Genomic DNA, 20,549 nt, shown 5'->3' with positions numbered 1-20,549 from the left:
GAAGTGGTCCCTGGTGGTCAGGCTGGGCCGGGAGTGTCTTAGGGGCCCCGCTGGGTTCCGCTGCGGCCCGGATGGCAGCGGATTGGGGCTAGGAGCGCAGGAGCTCCTAAAGCGTGTCTGCTCCCGCCGCCATCTTGAAATTACCATGCATCAATATAAAAGAAAACAATTGTTTGGGCTGTCAAAAAATTGCTTTTGGGCAACTGTTGCAAATATGCAATAAGAATTAGTAACTGAACAGGAAACATTTTAATTGAGCAGCACTGTATATAAATAGAAAATAAAATCACTACGCACTATTTGCATTAATCCCACTTCATGACATATCATCAAGCAGGGCCAGGATAGTTCAAGGGAAAAAGAAGCTCCTGGTGAGCCATGGTTAGCACAGCTTATATAGAAGCCTCTTCTGCACTTAGCGCTCCCTGGGTCCCATCTGTCAAGTTGGAGTGCACTGTCAGCTTCACAGCAGCTAATCTGCTTTGTGTATTAGTAGGAGAAGAACTCGGCTGTCAAACCAACAGCAGAGCCCACAGATTACCCCGGTAGATCTACTTTCTCAGTGTAATCTTGACAGTCTGGTCCTCTTCCATGTCTCTATACTGACCAATAACCTAAATAGTGCTTAAATGTAAATCCAAAATGGCTACCCCCCCCACCTCTTCCAATGTGGGTTTCTGCAGTTAATGATATCATGCGTATGGAAGAAATGTTAGCGTTCGCCCATGATACCTATGATAAACACAAGTTACTATGGTCGGTCTAGCTTCATTTCTCCTCCTCCTCGACCCTCCAAGATTTGTGTTCCTCTGCTGTGTCCTAATGGAGTTGAGTCTCGTCTGTTTGGTCCACTGTGTTACGACCACCAGTTTGACCTTACCGCCCCTGCTTGGCTGAGAGCCACCGGGTTTCACCAATGGGGTCCCGGTGGTGGCCACTTTGATTCTGCCTCTTGCCGTCCCCGCCTCCCGACCCTTCTCTCTTCTTGTCCTGTACTCTCTCTAACACTAGCTTCTCTCTTTTCTTTCTATATGCCTCTATCTTTTTTCTTGTTTGGGTTTATATATTGAAGTATACGGAGGTATTTCTTTATGTTCCCCATGTTTCACCCAGGGGTACCTCCTAGAAATTATGTTTTGGACATATCTGTAACAAATGCTGTTGATCCTGTCATTTACCCGCTTTACAGAGTTATTTATATTACTCTCCCAGATCATCTTCTTGTTTGAGATTTCTGTACATTTACTTGCTTGTACATGTTATCACCATCTCTTATGTTCTGTTATGTAAAATTCGATGTTAAAATTTAATAAAGACAAATTTGCCTTTAAATGTAAATACAATTTAATTTTAGTGCACAAATCCCAAAATAAAATGCGCACTTTTGATATTACAGTGATATTAAAGGCTTGAGTTTAAATTAAAAAAATAACAAATATGTCATACCTACCTGTTCTGTGCAATGGTCTTGCACAAAGGAGCCCTGATCCTCCTCTTCTCGGTTTCCATCACCCCTGTCAAGAGCCCCCATAGCAAGCTGCTTGCAATGGGGGTACCTCTGCGATCTCGCTCCCGAGCCCTGCTCTTTGTGTCTATAAGGCACACAGAGCGTGGCTCAGCCCTGCCCCCTGCTTTCCCCTCACTGGGCATGATTGACAGAAGTGGGAGCCATTGATTCCCACTGCTATGTCTCAGCCATTGAAGAGAGGGAGACCTGTGAGAGCCAAGGCTCCTGTGCACATCGCTGGATCGAGATCAGACTCAGGTAAGTATTGGGGGGCTGTGGGGAGAGCAGCACACAGAAGGTTTTTTACCTTCAAGTATAGAGTGCATGAATGTAAAAAAAAAAGCCTTCAGCCTCTACAACCACTTTGAGCCTACCTTAGTTACCAGGAAGCAGGGGCAGACTGACCATTTGGAAACTCGGGCACTGCCCGAGGGCCCGGGGTCAGTAGGGGGCCCATGAGATGCCCCTGGTACCTTTTTCATAGGCTTTTTTGAGTTTGGGTAAGGACACAGGGGCCCCATGATCCCCTATTGCCCGGGGGCCCCATGAGTTGTCAGTCCGCCCTTGCCAGGAAGAACACATTTTTGATATCATATTATTTTTGGACACCAGGATCTGTTTTACCATGCTTACTATGACTACACTGGTTAAACCACATTTCAACAGCTCCCTCCCCAGTCCGTCTCAGCTCGAGAGAAGGAAGAGAGGGAAGCGCACTTTGCAATCTTTGCCTTGGGTACCAAAGGACCTTGTCCTGGCTTTGACCTCATGGTGATTCCATTCTGTTGAAAAAGAACAATTAAAGTTGTGTACAATAAAATCCCATGAACTGGAGTTTCAAGACTCTAGTTTGTCAGTAATGCCAATTAGAAAGGACTCTACAAGTCCTCCTTGAATACTGACATTTCTTAGTGAATATGCCTCTTGTGAGGCAATGGATTTGCTAAGCACTACCTGACAGTTCTCAGTAACTGGGACAGAAAACCCTGCTCCTTGATGAAATAGGAACTTTTCATGTTTGCTTGTGTAAGCTTTGCTGACAATTACATGATCTAATGGATTTCTGGGCACAGACACAAAATTCTTTAGTGTCATTCATTGAATGGCATAAAGGCACCTTTCTCATTCGAAGAAAAAAAGCATCTAATTTTGTCTATGCATAAAAAACACGCATAAAACTGAATGACCCTCGGTTATTTGTATTTGTAATAGGGGTCTATTTATAAAATGTCACTGTGCAAATGAGTCAACCATTCGCAGGACCAACATGAATCTTCACTGTAGTTTGTTCATTGCCTTGGACCATCAGTGCCATATAGTGGCAATAATGCGGTATTTTCCTGATTTAGGTATTTTTAAGTATTAGGTAAAAATACTGCGTTATGCCCACTAGATTGAGCTGATGATACTAGGAAATAAACATATTTGGCAAATTACGATGAAGATTTGTGAAGGCTCTGCAAATGATTAACACATTCACACAGCAAATAAAGTGGACCTAGTATTGAATATGGGCTTTCATTTTAAGTGCATGTATGCTGAAATTTTTTTAACAAATAACACTTATAGGTATTTTTTATCTCCCAGAAATCTCAGTACTTTGTCTAACAAAGCTTCATCTGCATTTGTTTTCAGAATAATAGGGACATCATTATTTAGGCATTATCAAGAACACAGATTTATTATCCTGACAGGTTCCCTTGAACACAAGATATTGCTTCTTGTTCTTTTATTATACTTAATGTTCTATTGACCTCCTTGACTTTTCTAGCGTTAGATAAATATTGCCACATTGGTGAATAAAGGATGACGACATATCCCAAGATGTAATACAAATAGGCTGGAGCAGTCACACACTAGGCAGAACTCTACGTGACTTATACAAGAAAGCAGGGCATCCAATTGCTGGGGGTGAGTACTCAACATAAATTTATTTCCAATTATTTTACAGTTTATGCTTTACAATGGAAAATAAGCATCAGGAAATATGCAGAATTTTAAAAGGCTTAACATGATTATGCACTAAAAGGAATACAGAGGCTGCCAGTTGCCTGGCTGTAATACTGAATTAATTGCAGTTAAGGAATAAACGACAATCCCAGGATTCCCAATTTTACCAAATTTGGCTTTATATTATCCACTCTCAGACTTATGTTTGTATTATATTAAAATCAGGTTTCCACTGTAGTACTGATATGAAATCCAACAGCCTCCACATTTAATTTTAGAAGTTACCTAGATCACATAATGATGTTTAGCCAAGATACAAGCTTTGTCCTGTATGTTTGGAAGTGCAAGAAAAATAGACATAAATTACATATTATAGAATAGACTTTTTAATGCCTTCACAATCCAAAAGGCACCCCCAAATATGCTAGCTATACACAATAAAGGCATTGTGTATAGGGTTCCTCCTGACATTGCTAGAGTTCCTTAAGAAGCAAGCAGAGCAGAGTGATCTCCCACATACACTAACCACCAGTGCAAGTGGGGAATTTTCCACTAACCACCAATGAGGGGGGATGCTACGCTGATCACTAGAGTTGGAGGACACCACAATTTATACTTTCTCTGATTTTTAATTGTGTTGTATTTTAAAATGGTATTTTCAAGATTATTGCTAAAAATAAGTTTGCTGTTTTGAGCGGGGGGGGGGGGGGGGCCTTAAAAATTGATCTGCTGTGGGTGTCAAATACCTTAAATGTACCACATTATTTATTCTTTTATTTAAACATTTTTATCGAATGTTGGTCACGCTAATGTACCACGAACTGTAGGTATAATTTTTATCTTGGGTTTCCTAAGATTGATGATCCACTCATTGGGGGAATCAGGAAGATTTTATTCCTCTGCTGGAGCAAATGCTTCAGAGAGGTTTTTTTACCTTCTGGATCAACTGTAGGGATATATTTTTTTTTTAATTGGTTGAACTATGGTTCCTCCAGGATAAAACCTTGAGAAAGGCTGCTATTTAGTCACCAGAAGACAGAGAGCAATTGTCATTAAGGCTGGTTAACTCTTCAGTTAATCCTTACACACAGAAATGGTAGCTACCACCATGCTGTGGGCAGCACAGTGGCTAAATGGTTAGCACTTCCACCTGGCAGTACTAACATTGTTGGTTCAAATCCCAACCACCACACCACCTGCCTGGAGTTTGCATGTTCTCCCTGTGTCTGTGTGGTTTTCCTCAAGGTACTCCAGTTTCCTCCCACACTCCAAAGACATGCTGTTGGGGTAATTGGATCCTGTGTAAATTGGCCCTAGTATATGTATGAATGTAAGTTAGGGACCTTAGATTGTACACTCCTTGAGGGTTAGGGACTGATGTGAAAGTACAAAAAAAAACTATATATATATATATATATATATATATATATGTGTGTGTGTGTAAAGAGCTGCATAAATTAACTATATAAGTGCCTGAAATAAATAAGAAGAAAAATACAAGTATCTTAAAACATGTCTTCATACTGATTACAAGGAACAACAGTTTTAGTTCCATACAAATTGTTTGTTGTACTTTTTAGGATCTCTGCGTGACATTTGTCAAGATCTGGTTATAGAGGCATTTGACTGCTACATAGGAGCATTACAATACACACATGTTAAAAAGTTGGCTACTAATAAAATATGTTAAACTTATTGGAATTCTTAAACTTTTGTAACAAGTTTCCCTAAATCCTAAACATTTATCTACATAGATTATGAACTGTATTGGCACTGTTACAACCAGTCTGTCATCACTCCTCAAAGTTTATTTTATGTTTCCAGTGGTGACTGTAAACACATTATTGTTTTTAGATTAATTTACCTTACTATTTCTTGGCTGTTCCTACTTGATTTCTGATATGGGAATGATTAGACAGACTCAGCCAGTCAATGGCTGTGCTTGAACACTGCCTTCCTTTAAGCAGGGAGCAGGTGACTAATACTAAAAGTGTATTTCTACTTTTGCAATCAAATTTGAGAAAAACGAATTCCATATTTGTTATGTGTACCCATTCACACAGCATGTCCAAACAAAATTGTAAAAAATATTTCTTACCTTTTTGGATCTTTCTAAGGAGAAGGTGGCATGGCTGATTCTAATAATTTCTGGACAGTCTCACAGTGTCTTTGTCCCCACACAAACTGATCTATCCCTCATTGAAATGCAACGCTGGAAGGCAGTTTCTACATTTTGATCCCTTTATTAGGACAGACAGTGTTCATATCTAGTTTACAGCTGTTAATGAAGAACTGTGAACACAGTACAGAGTTACTCCACAGGCCCCTTCTAAACATCACACAGCAGGGAGAGCATACAGTATAAGGATTTGTAAGCAAGTAAAAAGCACTTAAAAAAGTAACCAGTAATTTTTTTTAAGTTATGCTATGTTAATGGTAATATGTAACAAATATAAAGTAGGTGTTATCCCAATTTGTCTGTAAACATGGAAATACACTTGAAGTATTGGTCTTATGACCAGCACCATAGTGAAAACAAAAACCTATAACAATTCAATGAGCTAAGTATTGATTACCTTTTTCAAATTTTTCTTACCTACCTGTATTGCTTAATCTTTATGATATTTGCATAACAAAAGCAAAAGTATTGACACGTGGACAGTATGGGGTTTATTTACTAAAGCTGGAGAGTCCAAAATCAGACTCCCTTCTGCATAGAAACCAATCAGCTTCCAGGTTTCATTGCCAAAGCTTTATTGAACAAGTTGAGGTTAGAAGCTGATTGGTTTCTATGCAGAAGGGAGTCTGATTTTGGACTCTCCAGCTTTAGTAAATAAACCCCTATAAGTCTGCTTTAACATTTCACCTATATGTAACTGCACATCAAACCTGAGCATACATAACATATAACCTAACCTGCTTTACTCCTTCAGGCTTGCACTGCAATGCAAAGAGCAAGGAAGATGCATAAAGTGTAGTAACCCATAACAACTAATCAATTTTTAGCTTTCTACAACCAAATCACTTGCAGGATGATGATAGTTTGCACCTATCCTTTAGACACTGTCTTTGCTCTTTGCACTGCCTTATTGAATAAGACAATTAGTCCTCATGCACACTGGAAGTTTTGATAACGCTGGTAACGTTAGCTGTGTAAAGTCACGTTAAAACTTGAGTTTTTCAGCTTTTTTTAGCATTTTTGCATTGGTGTTTAGAGGCGTTTTGCCACGTTTATCGATGTTTCCCGCATGTGGTTTTTTTAGGGTTTTTTCCCCTCAATTTTTTTTCACAAAAAAGTCCAAAAACTCCGGTTTGCGACATTTTACCACATTTTGCTGCGTTTTTCAGTGTTAGAGTGTATTTATAACCAGGGGCGGACTGACAACTCATGGGGCCCCCGGGTAATAGGGGATCATGGGGCCCATGTGTCCTTGCCCAAACTTAAAAAAGCCTATGAAAAAGGTACCAGGGGCATCTCATGGGGCCCCCTACTGACCCCGGGCCCTCGGGCAGTGCCCGAGTTTCCAAATGGTCAGTCCGCCCCTGTTTACAAGTAAAAAAGTCCTCTAGAAACCCACTAGTCCTTGGTTTTTTTTCCAGCTAAAAAAGTCTCAGCCAAAAAACATTGATTACAGTCTATGTGTGCATGGACACATAGGATAACATGCTGTGGGGTTTACTAACTGTAGAAAAAAACATCAAAAGCCAAAAACAGCAGCTGTAAAAACGTCAAGTGTGCATGAGGACTTAGTATTTAGCTAATAAGAACCCCCTGTTTAATCCAAATATAAATATTTTTGGGTATATATAAGACTATTAACATACTATGAACAATGTGCTTTAAGCAGGCAGTTGTAAAAATTCCCAAAATGCACTGCAGACTCCTAAAAAGCCCTGACTATTATATTTCACAATTGAGAGAGTATTATAGCTGATATTTTTGCATCATAGGTATGTGTAACAGGAAATATAAATTGCAATTTAAGATTGATGAATAGCATTATTTAACTGTTATATGGTATGCTACATATTTTACAATATGTAAAAAAAATGTGTGCCAAAGAGCTAACAAAAGAAGCAAAACAAGGTGCTTGACCACTTTTTAACATAGAAATAAATTATGCCCCTGTGCCCAGATACTTTGGGGAATCCTTAACTTAATTTTGGTTTTAACAGCCCCCACTACTCTTGTGGGATATCAGGAGGGGGCAAGCTCTGCTTTAGAATAAATTTGAGGGTGTCCAGAAGTGTGCACTTCAGGAGACCCACCAGGATAAGTTACTTCCAAATAGTGGTAATGCCAAGAAACTAAGATAGTTACTACTGGGGTGTACCATTTACTAATTTGTTAGGGGCTCAGTTTGCATAAGTGGTCATTTCAATACACAAGAATGCCATACTTTTAGCAGACGTGAAAAATATAACAAGAAGACTTACGTCAAAAATGTGAAAATTACATATAATTTTGGTAACAGTGATCGCAGAGTAATTACATTTGCCATGAATTACCAGAAAGAGAGGCATGTGGGTAAAAAAGAACACTACATTTAAAAAAAAGACAACTTTAATAAGCTGCGTCCCTTACTGTGTGATACTAAAGGGGACCAAATTTTCACAACAAAGAAAACTAAAAACTTCTAAATGGGAGTGTTTTAAGGACATTTTAAACAACAGCGTTAACCAGTGCATTCCATTGGGAAACAAATATAAAAGAACAAATGTGAAACCTGGGTGGTTAAACTGGCCTGTAAAACACTTTGCTGCAAAAAGTAAAAAAAAAACTCTTTAGATTTATTAATAGTTTAGCACTACCCTCTTGATGGTGTTTCTGGGTCCCCCTAACTTTCGCAGAGCAAGGCAACACGCATTTTTTACACTTGCATCCACAGTCAGTGAACAGTCCATGAGCTTGTGTTTTTGTATTTTATTAGGGGAGATAACTTGGAAAGGGTAATAAGGATTGTGGGATGCCCAACTTGACTGAATCAATGCACAGGGACAATTTACTTCCTATTTACAGAAGAAGATCCTGGACTGTTCTTCTCCTTGAATGAAATCAGTCTTTATGGATCAGTAGCAAAAGCCCCTTACGGGCTAGGGACTTTCAGCCCCTCTGAAAGGTAGCTTAGACTGTTGTTACTACATGCAGAAGTATCTCCTCTCCCCTGTAGAACTGCTCCCAGCTCCACAGCCTGCAGATACTACCAGCCCTCCTGGCTGCTCTGAAGATCTCCCAGGACAAGGATAAAGGATTAAGCACAAAGCTGTCCTTTGAAAGCTTGCTATATGTGGCAGTCTCTCCCCTTGTAAATCCCTTGGTGAGCTAATGTACTAACTCTGTTCTCCTTGCTCCCACTGCCTCAGGCATTAATCCTGTTTATAATGTGATGCTGTAATGAATTCTCCTTACCCTGCCCAAGCCCAGCCTGGAGGCCAGTCCCCCCTAGACCTAGAGGACCCTTCCCAGGCCACTGACAACCTCCTCAGGACTCCATCTTAAACCTGACTCCTCTGCTAGCCTGACTTCTCCGAATTTATGGGTTGGCCTCACCACTGTGCCAGGGCCTCCAAGCCTGGGATTGGTTAGACTCCTATAAACATGCGGATTTAGGTCTCCACCTCTTATGCCCACTGGCTTCTGGAAGCTTCCATGGTCTTCCAGAACCAGGTGGAGTTACCCAGCCTGACCTGCAGTAACCTGACCTAATTACAGACTCACACAATTACCATGACTCATACCATAATAGATTTACCTACACTAACACTAGTAGCACACTAGAGGGTGCTATAATAGTAAAAAGGTAAGGACAGAATATGTAGGCCCCCAAAAGATGAACAGGGGCAATTGGTCACAAGTGACAGGGGGAAGGCAGATGTATTAAATATATTCTTCTTTTCAGTTTAGACCAATGAAAAAGAGGCATGTAACAAACAAAACAGAAAAATTAAGAACACTGTATTGAATATACCTCTGTGGCTGAGAGAGACCCATGCTCAAAAAAGACTAAAAAACTTAGAGTATAACTAAAGGCAATTTTTTTTCTATTTTTTTTTTTCGTTTTTACGGCAGTTGAGAGGGAATAGAGCACGTGTCAGGTTTTTTTTTCTGTCTGTGGCCTAGGTAGGGAGATTCACCCCCTACCAGGGTCCCCTTGTCATTGTTGCAGTTATCATAGAAAGTGATAGGAAATCCCACATTTTAGGTTGCCCACAGAACAGTAATAGAGGGGAAATCTTGCAATGGGAACCCTAAAATTGTGATCCTGGTGACAACCAAAGATTTCCTTAGTTTGGAGGGATTTCCTCTCAGTTTCTGTTTTGGCTACGGGACAGGAAGTAAAGGGAAATCTCCTCAATGGGACAAAGATAGCAAAAAAATTGACAAGAGTTGTAACCTGCTCTTACTCTACCCAACATGAAAAAAAAGGTTACTTATTAGTTCTATTTTAAAGTAAATAAATCACCAGGACCAGAAGACTTACACACAGAGGCCTAATACAGCTTAGCCATGTTATAGCCAGACTGATGTTTCCAATTTTTAAAGGTATCAATTTTGTTTAAATTGTTTATAAAAGATATAGAGTTTTTAATAAATAGTCCAATCTCAGTATTTGATGATGATACCAAGCTATGCAGCGCACTAAGTTCCTCAAAGGATAGAGCAACCTTACAAGAAGACCTTTATTAAATAGAGGGGTAGGCAGCTACGTATATGGCAGATAAGTTTTAATGTTAAAAAATTTAAAATTATGCACATGGGGGCTACAATTATGTACGTAAAATAATCAATATGGGGAGATCTCCTGGGAAAACCATAGATAGAAAAATATCTGGGAGTCCTTGAAGACCACAGAATAGCATGCAAGGCCAGCAGACTACTATCATGCATTAAAAAGGTTATTTACTCAAGAGATAAAACTATAATTCTACCACTGTACAAAATAAAATGACCTCATCTTGAGTATGAAGTTCAGTTTTGGCCACCAATACTTAGGAAAGGTGACCTTCATCTGGAAAGAGTTCAGAGAAGGGCAGCAAAATTAAGAAGGGGGCTAGAAGATCTGAGTTATGAGGAAAAACTACAAAAATTAAGCTTTTCTTCCTGGAGAAGAGAGCATAGCAGAGGATATGATCACAATATGCAAAACTATCGATGGTGACTGTAGCATAGGAACTGTTTGATCTAAGGTCTTTGAAGAAAACAGGCAGCCACACAATGAACTTGGACAAAAAGTGGTCAATTCTTAAACTGTGTAAGCAGTTCTTTACTGTTGAAGCAGTAAAGATGTGTAACTCAATATACATGGATATGGGAATTTACAGCTACATGCACATATACACAAATATGCTAAACTTGGTGGACTTGTATAACTATGGAAATAGATATAACTACAGTTGTGTTCAAAATAATAGCAGTCAGACATCACTAACCTGATCAATCACTGTTTTTGGTAGAAATGATATTTCTAAATGGCAAATAATTTACTAGCAGGTGTAGTAGAGTAATAGAAATCCAACAGACCCAACAGTCATGACATGCATGCTGCTGATTCTGTGTAATTGAATTATTAATTGAAAGGGGCATGTTCAAAATAATAGCAGTGTGGAGTTCTATTAGTGAGGCCATTCATTCTTTGAAAAACAGGTGGCAATTATTGCCCTTATTTTAGGAAGGAAGACAGCAAATGTTGTACATGCTGGTTACAGTGCAGTTCTCTCTGAAATTCTGAGGAAAATGGGTCGTTCCAGACATTGTTCAGAAGAACAGCGTACCTTGATTAAAAAGTTGATTGGAGAGGGGAAAACATATAAAGAAGTGCAGAAAATTATAGGCTGCTCAGCTAAAGTGATCGCAAATGCTTTAAAATGGCAAGCAAAACCTGAAAGACGTGGAAGAAAGCAAAAAACTACCATTCAAATGGATAGAAGAATAGCCAAAATGGCAAGGACTCAGCCAACAATCAGCTCCAGGAAGATCAAAGAAGGTCTAAAGTTACCTGTGAGTACTGTTACAATTAGAAGACGCCTATGTGAAGCCAAGCTATCTGCAAGAAGCCCCCCGCAAAGTTCCACTGTTGAAAAAAAGACATGTGCTGAAGAGGTTACAATTTGCCAAAGAGCACATTGACTGGCCTAAAGAGAAATGGCGCAACATTTTGTGGACTGATGAAAGTAAGATTGTTCTTTTTGGGTCTAGTGGCTAGAGACAGTTTGTCAGACGACCCCCAAACACTGAATTCAAGCCACAGTACACTGTGAAGACAGTAAAGCATGGTTGCGCAAGCATCATGATATGGGGATGTTTCTCATACTACGGTGTTGGGCTTATTTATCGCATACCAGGGATCATGGATCAGTTTGAATACATCAGAATACTTGAAGAGGTCATGCTGCCTTATGCTGAAGAGGAAATGCCCTTGAAATGGGTGTACCAACAAGACAACGACCCCAAACACACCAGTAAACGTGCAACATCTTGGTTCCAGACCAACAAGATTGACGTTATGGAGTGGCCAGCCCAATCCCCGGATCTTAATCCAATAGAAAACTTGTGGGGTGACATCAAAAATGCAGCTTCTGAGGCAAAACCAAGAAATCGAGAAGAACTGCGGAATGTAGTCCAATCATCCTGGGCTGGAATACCTGTTCACAGGTGCCAGAAGTTGGTGGACTCCATGCAACACAGATGTACAGCAGTTCTCAGAAACAGTGCTTATACAACTAAATATTAATTAAGTGATTCAAATGAAAGCAAAATCTTCAAGCATTTTTCAGTTTATATAGTGAATGTTTGAGTTTGTAAAGAAGAATACTGCTATTTTTTTGAACAGTCTAATATTCACTTTTCTTCAATTATTTTAGAGGAACAACACAAATTTGATATATTTTTCTTCATGTTTTGATTTGAAATCGAATGTGTAGTGCTCCCAAAGCCTTTGTGTGTATGGAAATAAAAGCTATTAGAAGGATTTTAAACTTTATTTACTTTTTTCAACACACTGCTATTATTTTAAACACAACTGTATATGATACTATTAGGAAGGGTTTTAAAATATAAAGGCCTGTATGAAACACCAAACATGAAGTAAGACAGTTGTGCCCTTTCCTTGGTATTCAAAATGAAATATTGATCAAGCAGCATCACAGGAACCAAAGTTTTTCACTTTCTGTGTCTACATGCATTTTAAGATAGGCTAAACAAGAGTACCAGAAGATGCTCTGCATCTTTTTATTCTATGGTCATAATTAAAACATGGTGGGCGTGTCAAGGAACAGCACTCGCTATCTACCTTATCATAAACCTGTTGAATATTTAGCATAAGGAAAAATCTCTTGGTCATCACCTTTGGTGGAACCAAGGACCATGTTTTTTTTAGAACTTCCATTAAGGAAAGAAAAATATCTAATACGAGTTTGGCCACATTTAAGCAACAGTGGTCATGACAGAAAATATTTTTGCAGCCCTTGAACCTGAAAACTCCTGGGAGTAACATATTATTGCAGAATTTTGATGGTTTTCCATTCAATGCAAATTACAGGGGTATCTATATTGTTGTTTGAACTAAGAATTCTATAAAAACGAGAGCAGCCACATTAAGATGAGGTTGCAACAACATTTAAATCTAAGAGTTGCTCCTGGTTCACTGCTTAAAAATGGATATACAAATTAACAAATGGAAGATTGCTTTTCTTTAACCAACCAGTTGAGTGGGCTACTTTTTAATTCAGCTTGCCCTTACTTCTTTATGTTTGTAATCTCATGATTATAAAATGCACCCGCTCACTCACTGAAAACCAGATACAATAAATGTCCCGTAGACATTAATGGGATTTAGTCCTGCTATGGAAGTTTGTATGTTATTGGTGATACAGACATAGAGGAAGTTACACAGCACAAGCCTCATGAAGTACATTACCAGTGCCCCTGTATGGAGCTATGTGTGACTAATCTGTAGGAAATTACACAGAACTCAGCATTAGGAGAATTTTTTTACTCTAAAACAGTTGCAGTGTTTACTGCTCCAAATAGTAGTAGGAGTAGCTCACAAAATGCTTTTATTTGTAGCCTGGAACTGTAAATAGATCAGAGAAGATGAACAATGTTGTATAGGCTTTTGGGATCATAAACTTAACATTTTTTTTCTATTTTCGTTTTCAGAAATGGCTTTGAGAACACTTAAAGTGGACTTTATGAAGCATGAGAATGCCAGTAATCATAATACAGCTGATTATGACAATCCACACCTTATTCTGAGAAGAGGACAGACGTTCACTTTAAAGGTTTCCTTTAACAGGGCAGTGATTCCCAGGGACAACATTGTCTTGCAGTTTACTACTAGTAAGAACATAACATTATCTTTCACTAGTGGGTGATCATTTAGAGCCAGCCTTGCCTTTGACAATATGTCAAGGCATGATGATGAAATTATGAACTTAATATACACCCTGTTCCAAACGATTATGCAAATTCTATTTAAGTGTCACAAAGATTAAATATTTTGTTTTTCAGTGTAACTCATGGATGGCATTGTGTGTCAGGGCTCTTTTGATCACTGAAAACAATCTCAGACACCTGTGATAACTAGATTGCCAGGTGAGCCCAATTTAAGGAAAAACTACTAAAGGAGGGTGTTCCACATTATTAAGCAGAGCACCATTTTCAAGCAATATGGGGAAGAAAAAGGATCTCTTTGCTGCCGAAAAGAGTGAAATAGTTCAATGCCTTGGACGAGGTATGAAAACATTAGATATTTCACGAAAACTTAAGCGTGATCATCGCACTATTAAGAGATTTGTGGCTGATTCAGAGCACAGACGGATTTGTGCAGATAAAGGCACATTGAGGAAGATTTCTGCCAGATCCATGCATCGGATCAAGAGAGCAGCTGCTAAAATACCATTACATAGCAGCAAACAGATATTTGAAGCTGCTGGTTCCTCTGGAGTCCACGGACATCAAGGTGTAGAGTCCTCCAGAGTCTTGCAACTGTGCATAAACCTTCTATTCGGCCACCACTAACCAATGCTCACAAGCAGAAACGGCTGCATTGGGCAGAAAAATACATGAAGACTAATTTTCAAACAGTACTGTTCACTGAGTGCCGTGCAACCCTGGATGGTCCAGATGGATGGAGTAGTGGATGGTTGGTGGACGGCCACCCTGTTCCAACAAGGCTGCGATGTCAGCAAGGCAGTGGTGGAGTCATGTATTGGGCCAGAATCATGGGAACAGAGCTGGTCTGCCCCTTTAGGGTCCCCGAAGGTGTAAAGATGACCTCTGCAAAGTATGTGGAGTTTATGACTGACCACTTTCTTCCCTGGTACAGAAGGAAGAACTATGCTTTTTCGTAATAAAATCATCTTCATGCATGACAATTCACCATCTCATGCTGCAAAGAATACCTCTGCATCAATGGCTGCTATGGGGATAAAAGGAGAGAAAGTCATGGTGTGGCCTCCATCCTCCCCTGACCTCAATCCTATTGAGAACCTTTGGAGCATCCTCAAGCAAAGGATCTATGAGGGTGGGAGGCAGTTTACATTCAAACAGCAGCTTTGGGAGGCTATTCTGACATCTTGCAAACAAATTCAAGCAGAAACTGTCCAAAAACTCACAAGTTCAATGGATACAAGACTTGTGAAGCTGCTATCAAATAAGGGGTCCTATGTTACAATGTAACGTGACCTGTTAAAATGTTTAAAAAGTTAAAATGTTGTTAAAAGTTTGATTGAAATAGCTTTTGATTTCAGTAAATATGCTGCAAACACAACAAATGACAATTTTCAGTTCTCTACAACCTATAAAGTGTTTTGAAACTTACTGTGCGTAATAATTTGGAACAGTGCATTGTAAGTGTTTTATGTTTAAAAAAAATCCTGTTATCATTAGGAGGTTTGTTCAATAAAATTAGAATTGTACTCTTAATAGTTGATAACATGAGAATTATGCTGACTGTTATTTACATCAATTATTTAGGTAAATGAGAAAAATATAATTTGCATAATAATTTGGAACAGGGTGTATAAAGGGGAGTTATCAAAACTGGAGCAGACAGAATCTGGAGTAGCTGTGCTTGGCAACCAGTCAACTTCTATATTTTATTTTCAAAGCTTAAGTAAACAAGCTGATTGGTTGCCATGCACAGCTGCTCCAGATTCTGGCTGCTTCCATAGTATTTACTGGCTGTCTTTCTACCTCATTCTTATACTGCTCTACAATGTCGATTTTAAGTCTTATTGACCTGTGAAACCATTCTTCTAATGTTGGCTTGAAGATTTGTAAAAGAAACATGAAGCATGTATAGTTTTGGGGACATTACTTAGGGAGCCAACCACATACACACACACACACACACATACAGTATATATATATTAAAAAAATAAATAAATATATATATATATATATATATATATATATATATATATATATACACACACATATACACACATACATACACACACATACAGTATATTTTCTTTCACATTTTTTCATGAATCATAGCATACTATTATTTTGCATTCTCATTTTAGGTCAAACAGTAGTGCTCTGGGCTACTTTTTACTTGTTTTCCAGGTCATCTTTATCTGCTTTGCTAACAACAAAAAAAGCCTGCTGTTTACAGAGCTTACAGTGGAGCTCCACCCAAAAGGGGAAGTTCCACTTTAAAGACTGGTCCCCTTGCTCCCCATTAAGGATTGGCACCTTTGGGGAGCAGGGTTGAGCGTGTACCTGCTCCCACATCCACTGCGATCACCTAGGCAATTGGAAATGAAAGTTGTCCTCTCTCTCTCTCCTTGTAACTTTCTGCGACACGTGACAGGTCCCAGAAGACAACGGGACCATTCAGAAATTGCAGCACTACTTGGGCATGCTCAGTGGGCACCCGGCTGTGAAGCCGCAAGCTGTCACAGTCGGGTGCCCACACTGAAAATGCCGGTGCCAGGAACAGAGGAAACCAGCTGCGGGTGGGACCGTGGTATCAAGGGACAGGTGAGTGGCTGTTTTTTAAAAAGTCAGCAACTACAGTTTTTGTAGCTGCTGACTTTTTTTTTTACATTTTCACTGGAACTCCGCTTTAATAGCCTTAGTTTTATATTACACCCACAACTGACTGAGTCAGAACAGTCATTCACCCTCTCTTTAATTAACTGCACCTTAATAGCAAGATCTGCTTATTTAGTGCCCCCAAGCCCATTAAAACACTTTATTAGCCTAAATGAAAATGCCTATGGGGAGAAAAGAGTTTGATAGCATAATTTCCTTAGCTCGGGTTTGGCCCACAGTGCCTATGTAAGCAAATTGTTCATTCCTGATGAATGTTGGGTATCCCACATCTTAGTATGAAAATGATCCTATATTACTCTGCAACAACTTCTTGGAAGATTTAGAGTACTTAGCATCCTCCAAGATTTCAATGGTAGAATGATGACATCACTTCCTGCATTACAGAAGGCAGGGGAAAGGTGAGTATTTTTTTTTTTTTTACTTTTTTCCCTACAGTTGTTTTTTGAGGATAATGCAGCATTTTAGCAAGGGGTACACAACAAAATAAGACATTGCCAGTTTAGCCTTTTACTGACTCTTACATTAGTCCTAGATTAATCTTTTTTAGGGATCAGTACAAAACACTTAAAGTGTTACTAAACCCAGGACCCTGCATTCACTATATCTGGTCTCCTACAGTGCACACTACACTACATGGAAATGCAATTATTTTAGTAAATATAAACTGCTAAATACCTTTTCTCATCAGCAGTTAGAGCAGTCTTGCGACTTCTATCAGTGTCCAGCCGCGCACCAGTTAAAGCTTGTAGGAGGAATTTTCTTTCTGATCTAGGAGGCCTCTGTCTGGACAGTGCTGATTGGCCCTGTGCTGATCACATGCACTCTCCCAAGAAAAAAAAAACTCTCTAGCAATACACACTAAACTGTACATGTACAGAATGACTCCACATGATGTGTCTTATCAGGAGATACAGTAAGAGGGGGGCACTGGAAGGAGGGAAGGATCAGAGAAGTCAGGATCAAACAGCATTTTTACACAATGCAGAGGATTAACCGCTTAGGTTCCACAGTGAATACAGTATATCAAGAATGCTTTACTGCATATACAGACTGATTTTACTGTTGTGGGTTTAGTAACACTTTAACCACTTCCCGACCGGCCGTTGTATATAAACGGCCGGACGGTGGCACTGCAGGGTCGGGTGGCCGTCTATAAACGGCCTGCCCGCACCCTGCTTGTGCGCGCTCCCTGGGAGCGCGCAGCACCGCGATCCGGTGCCCGCTGTGTCCTCCGGACACAGTGAAACACCGATCGTCGGACGGGACCTCTGTACGAGGTCCCGATCATGTGATCACTGATTGGCCAATCAGTGATCACATGCAAAGTAGTAAGCAAGATGTCACTTCTGACATCATTGCTTACTATGTGTGAAATCTGTGAATGATCACAGAGGTCACATGGTACAAGGCTATTCACAAAAGCCTTGTACCATGTGACAAGCTGTGACCAATCACAGCTCACTCTGTATTTCTCAATGAGTGCAGGAATGCACACAGAGAGAAAGAGAAATGATTGCTTTTACATCCTATATGGGTGTAAAAGCAATCAGTGTAAAAAAAAAAAAAAAATCTTTATCACCCCTCACAAGTAGTACAGTGTCACCATGGTGACACTGTAATGTAAAAAAAAAAAAAATAAATAAAAAATAATAATATAAAAAAATAAAATAAAAATGTAAAAAAAATGTTTAAAAATTATAATTTTTGCTTATAAACTAATTTGGATTTTTTGTTTTAATAAAAAGATAACGAAATAAATTTTGGCTAAGATTTATGATGAAATATTATTTATTTGCAAAATTTTATTAAAAAAACACTTTTTTAAAAAATGTTTGGACATTTCATTTACATAGCAAAAAAAATACAAATCCCAGTGGTGAATAAATACCACCAAAATAAAGCTTTATCTATCTAAAAAAAATGGTAAAAAATTCATTTGGGTACAGTGTTGCATGACCGCGCAATTGTCATTCAAAGTGTGATAGCGCTAAAAGCTGAAAATTGCCCTGGTCAGGAAGGGGGTAAAAGTGTCCGGTCTGGAAGTGGTTAAGACAAGAATGGTAAGATTGTTGCCCCTAAACTGCTAATGCATATTGTATTCCATGTCTTATTTATAAATAAAAAAATATAAAATGACTAAATTATTGAACATCGATTTTCTTCAAGTACTAATTTTCACCTTTTAGGCCCTCGTCCTTCAAAAGCAAATGGATCACTTGTACATGTTAATATAACTCCTGCTGACCTTAAAAAAGACTGGAGTGCTAAAATCTGCGGGTGCAATGGAAACGAGGTAATTTCAGCAGGTTTAATTTGTTCATTTTTTTGTAATTTCAGATAAACATTAGCACACTTTGTTTTTACATGTGTGATTTAACATTCCATTAATCCAAAATGCTCTGGCAAATAAGAGTAATGTATGTTTTGTTGTCATTTATCCAATGTTATTATCTCAAATTTTCAGATGTTTATTAACTAAATTTGATAGTAAAGCATGATAAACGCTTAAAGCCATTAAAGATAAATGTATACGGTAAATGGTTTGCACATTTTTTCCCCCTAATTTATTGTGATCAGGACTACATTTAAAAAAACATTTTACCTGTGGCACATATGAAATATTTCATATTAATATTATGTAGTGTTCTTTTCAGCCAGCAGGTAGAGCTCTAGTGTCCTTTTCACATGTGAAGCATTGTATCACTCTCAGCTATGATAAGGGAACAGCAGGTTCTGTTGTGGCGAACTTTGTCTGCTGCACCCTCTATTAAGCATCTCTTTTCTTAAGTATCCCTCTTCTCTTTTGCTGGTGTCTTCCTTCCATTTTACTGGTAACTTATTATTATTATACAGGATTTATATAGCGCCAACAGTTTGCTCAGCGCTTTACAATATAACGGGAGACAATACAGCAACAGTACAGTTCAATACAAGAGGGAAAGGAGGGCCCTGCTCCTTGGAGCTTACAATCTCCTATCCACACTCTACTATCTACTGGAAGAGGGTCCAACTGCTTAGTTACCAGTCTGCTGATTAGATAATGAAGAGCAACAACACACTGATGAAATCATTCTTCTGCCCAACATTACTGTAAGCTTCTTAGGGAAAGACACTGTGAAATGCCAAAGACCCTGACTGTTTTAGAATGCTGCCCGTTCCTCTTCCAGTCTGAGTCCAACTAAACGTGGAATATCAGGAGGCTGATATCAAGACAGTTTGGAATATTTTAGATAGTTCTATATTATGGTTGCTTTAACGTCTTTGATGTTGCAAGATGGAACACATTGCTTGTTGTGAGAAAAATAACACGTATATTTTCTTTTGAAGTATACATTTGCCGTCAATAGTCCTGCTAATGCAATTATTGGAAAATACCAGCTAAGTGTAATAACGGGAAGAGGAGTTGTATACATGGCAGGAGATTGCCCCATTTACATTCTGTTCAACCCTTGGTGTGAAGGTAATAATTTTACTGGCTGAATGTCAGGTTTCAGTTGACATGTTTAGTGAAGATGTAATCTTAGATTGTGTGTCAGGCTAGTCTGTTTAGAAAGGGGATTATCTTTGGGGATTATTTGACCAGGTGAAGGTTGTGAATTTTCCTGCTTATTGCCCAACTATTTGTTCAAACATTTAATCTAGAAATGTTATTGCCACATGTTTCCATTGAAAACAATAATTATTTATATAAGTAATAACCAGCAGGCCAGATGACTTTGAACTTGCTATCTCAAATCTTTCACTCATCTGGTGGCTTCTCTCACATATGATCCCATGATTACTTTTCATGCCAACCACCATTGATTTTGGTGGAGTCTGGTTTGGTTTGGCATGGATCAGAGAGAAAAAATATCCAAGTATGGCATTGATCTGAGAGGAGTATGGCCAAGTATGGCATGAACAAAGAACTGGATGGCCATGTATGGCATGGACCCTAGAGCCTGATAGCCAGGTATGGCATGACCCGAAAGCTGGATTGCCATGTACAGCATGGATCCAACAGCTGGACGGCTAACAATGGCATGG

The 20,549-nt window shown here is 39.0% G+C and overlaps 1 protein-coding gene across 1 annotated transcript in view; it reads left to right on the top strand.

Moving 5' to 3' along the window:
- The first annotated feature begins 13,618 nt into the window (after window positions 1-13,618).
- The window catches only part of TGM4 (transglutaminase 4), a 28,459-nt gene continuing 21,528 nt past the window's right edge, over window positions 13,619-20,549 (top strand). The window contains exons 1-3 of the mRNA XM_089687677.1: window positions 13,619-13,796; window positions 18,710-18,816; window positions 19,851-19,983. Coding sequence (XP_089543803.1) covers window positions 13,619-13,796; window positions 18,710-18,816; window positions 19,851-19,983 — 418 coding nt within the window. The remainder of the gene's footprint in view (window positions 13,797-18,709; window positions 18,817-19,850; window positions 19,984-20,549) is intronic.

Source organism: Staurois parvus, unplaced genomic scaffold (genome assembly GCF_062004578.1).
Source record: "Staurois parvus isolate SC_StPar_1 unplaced genomic scaffold, SC_StPar_1.0 ptg000020l, whole genome shotgun sequence".
In the NCBI taxonomy this organism is placed as follows: domain Eukaryota; kingdom Metazoa; phylum Chordata; class Amphibia; order Anura; family Ranidae; genus Staurois; species Staurois parvus.
Note: the sequence above shows the minus strand (reverse complement) of the source record. Positions and strands in the feature narration are given on the sequence as shown.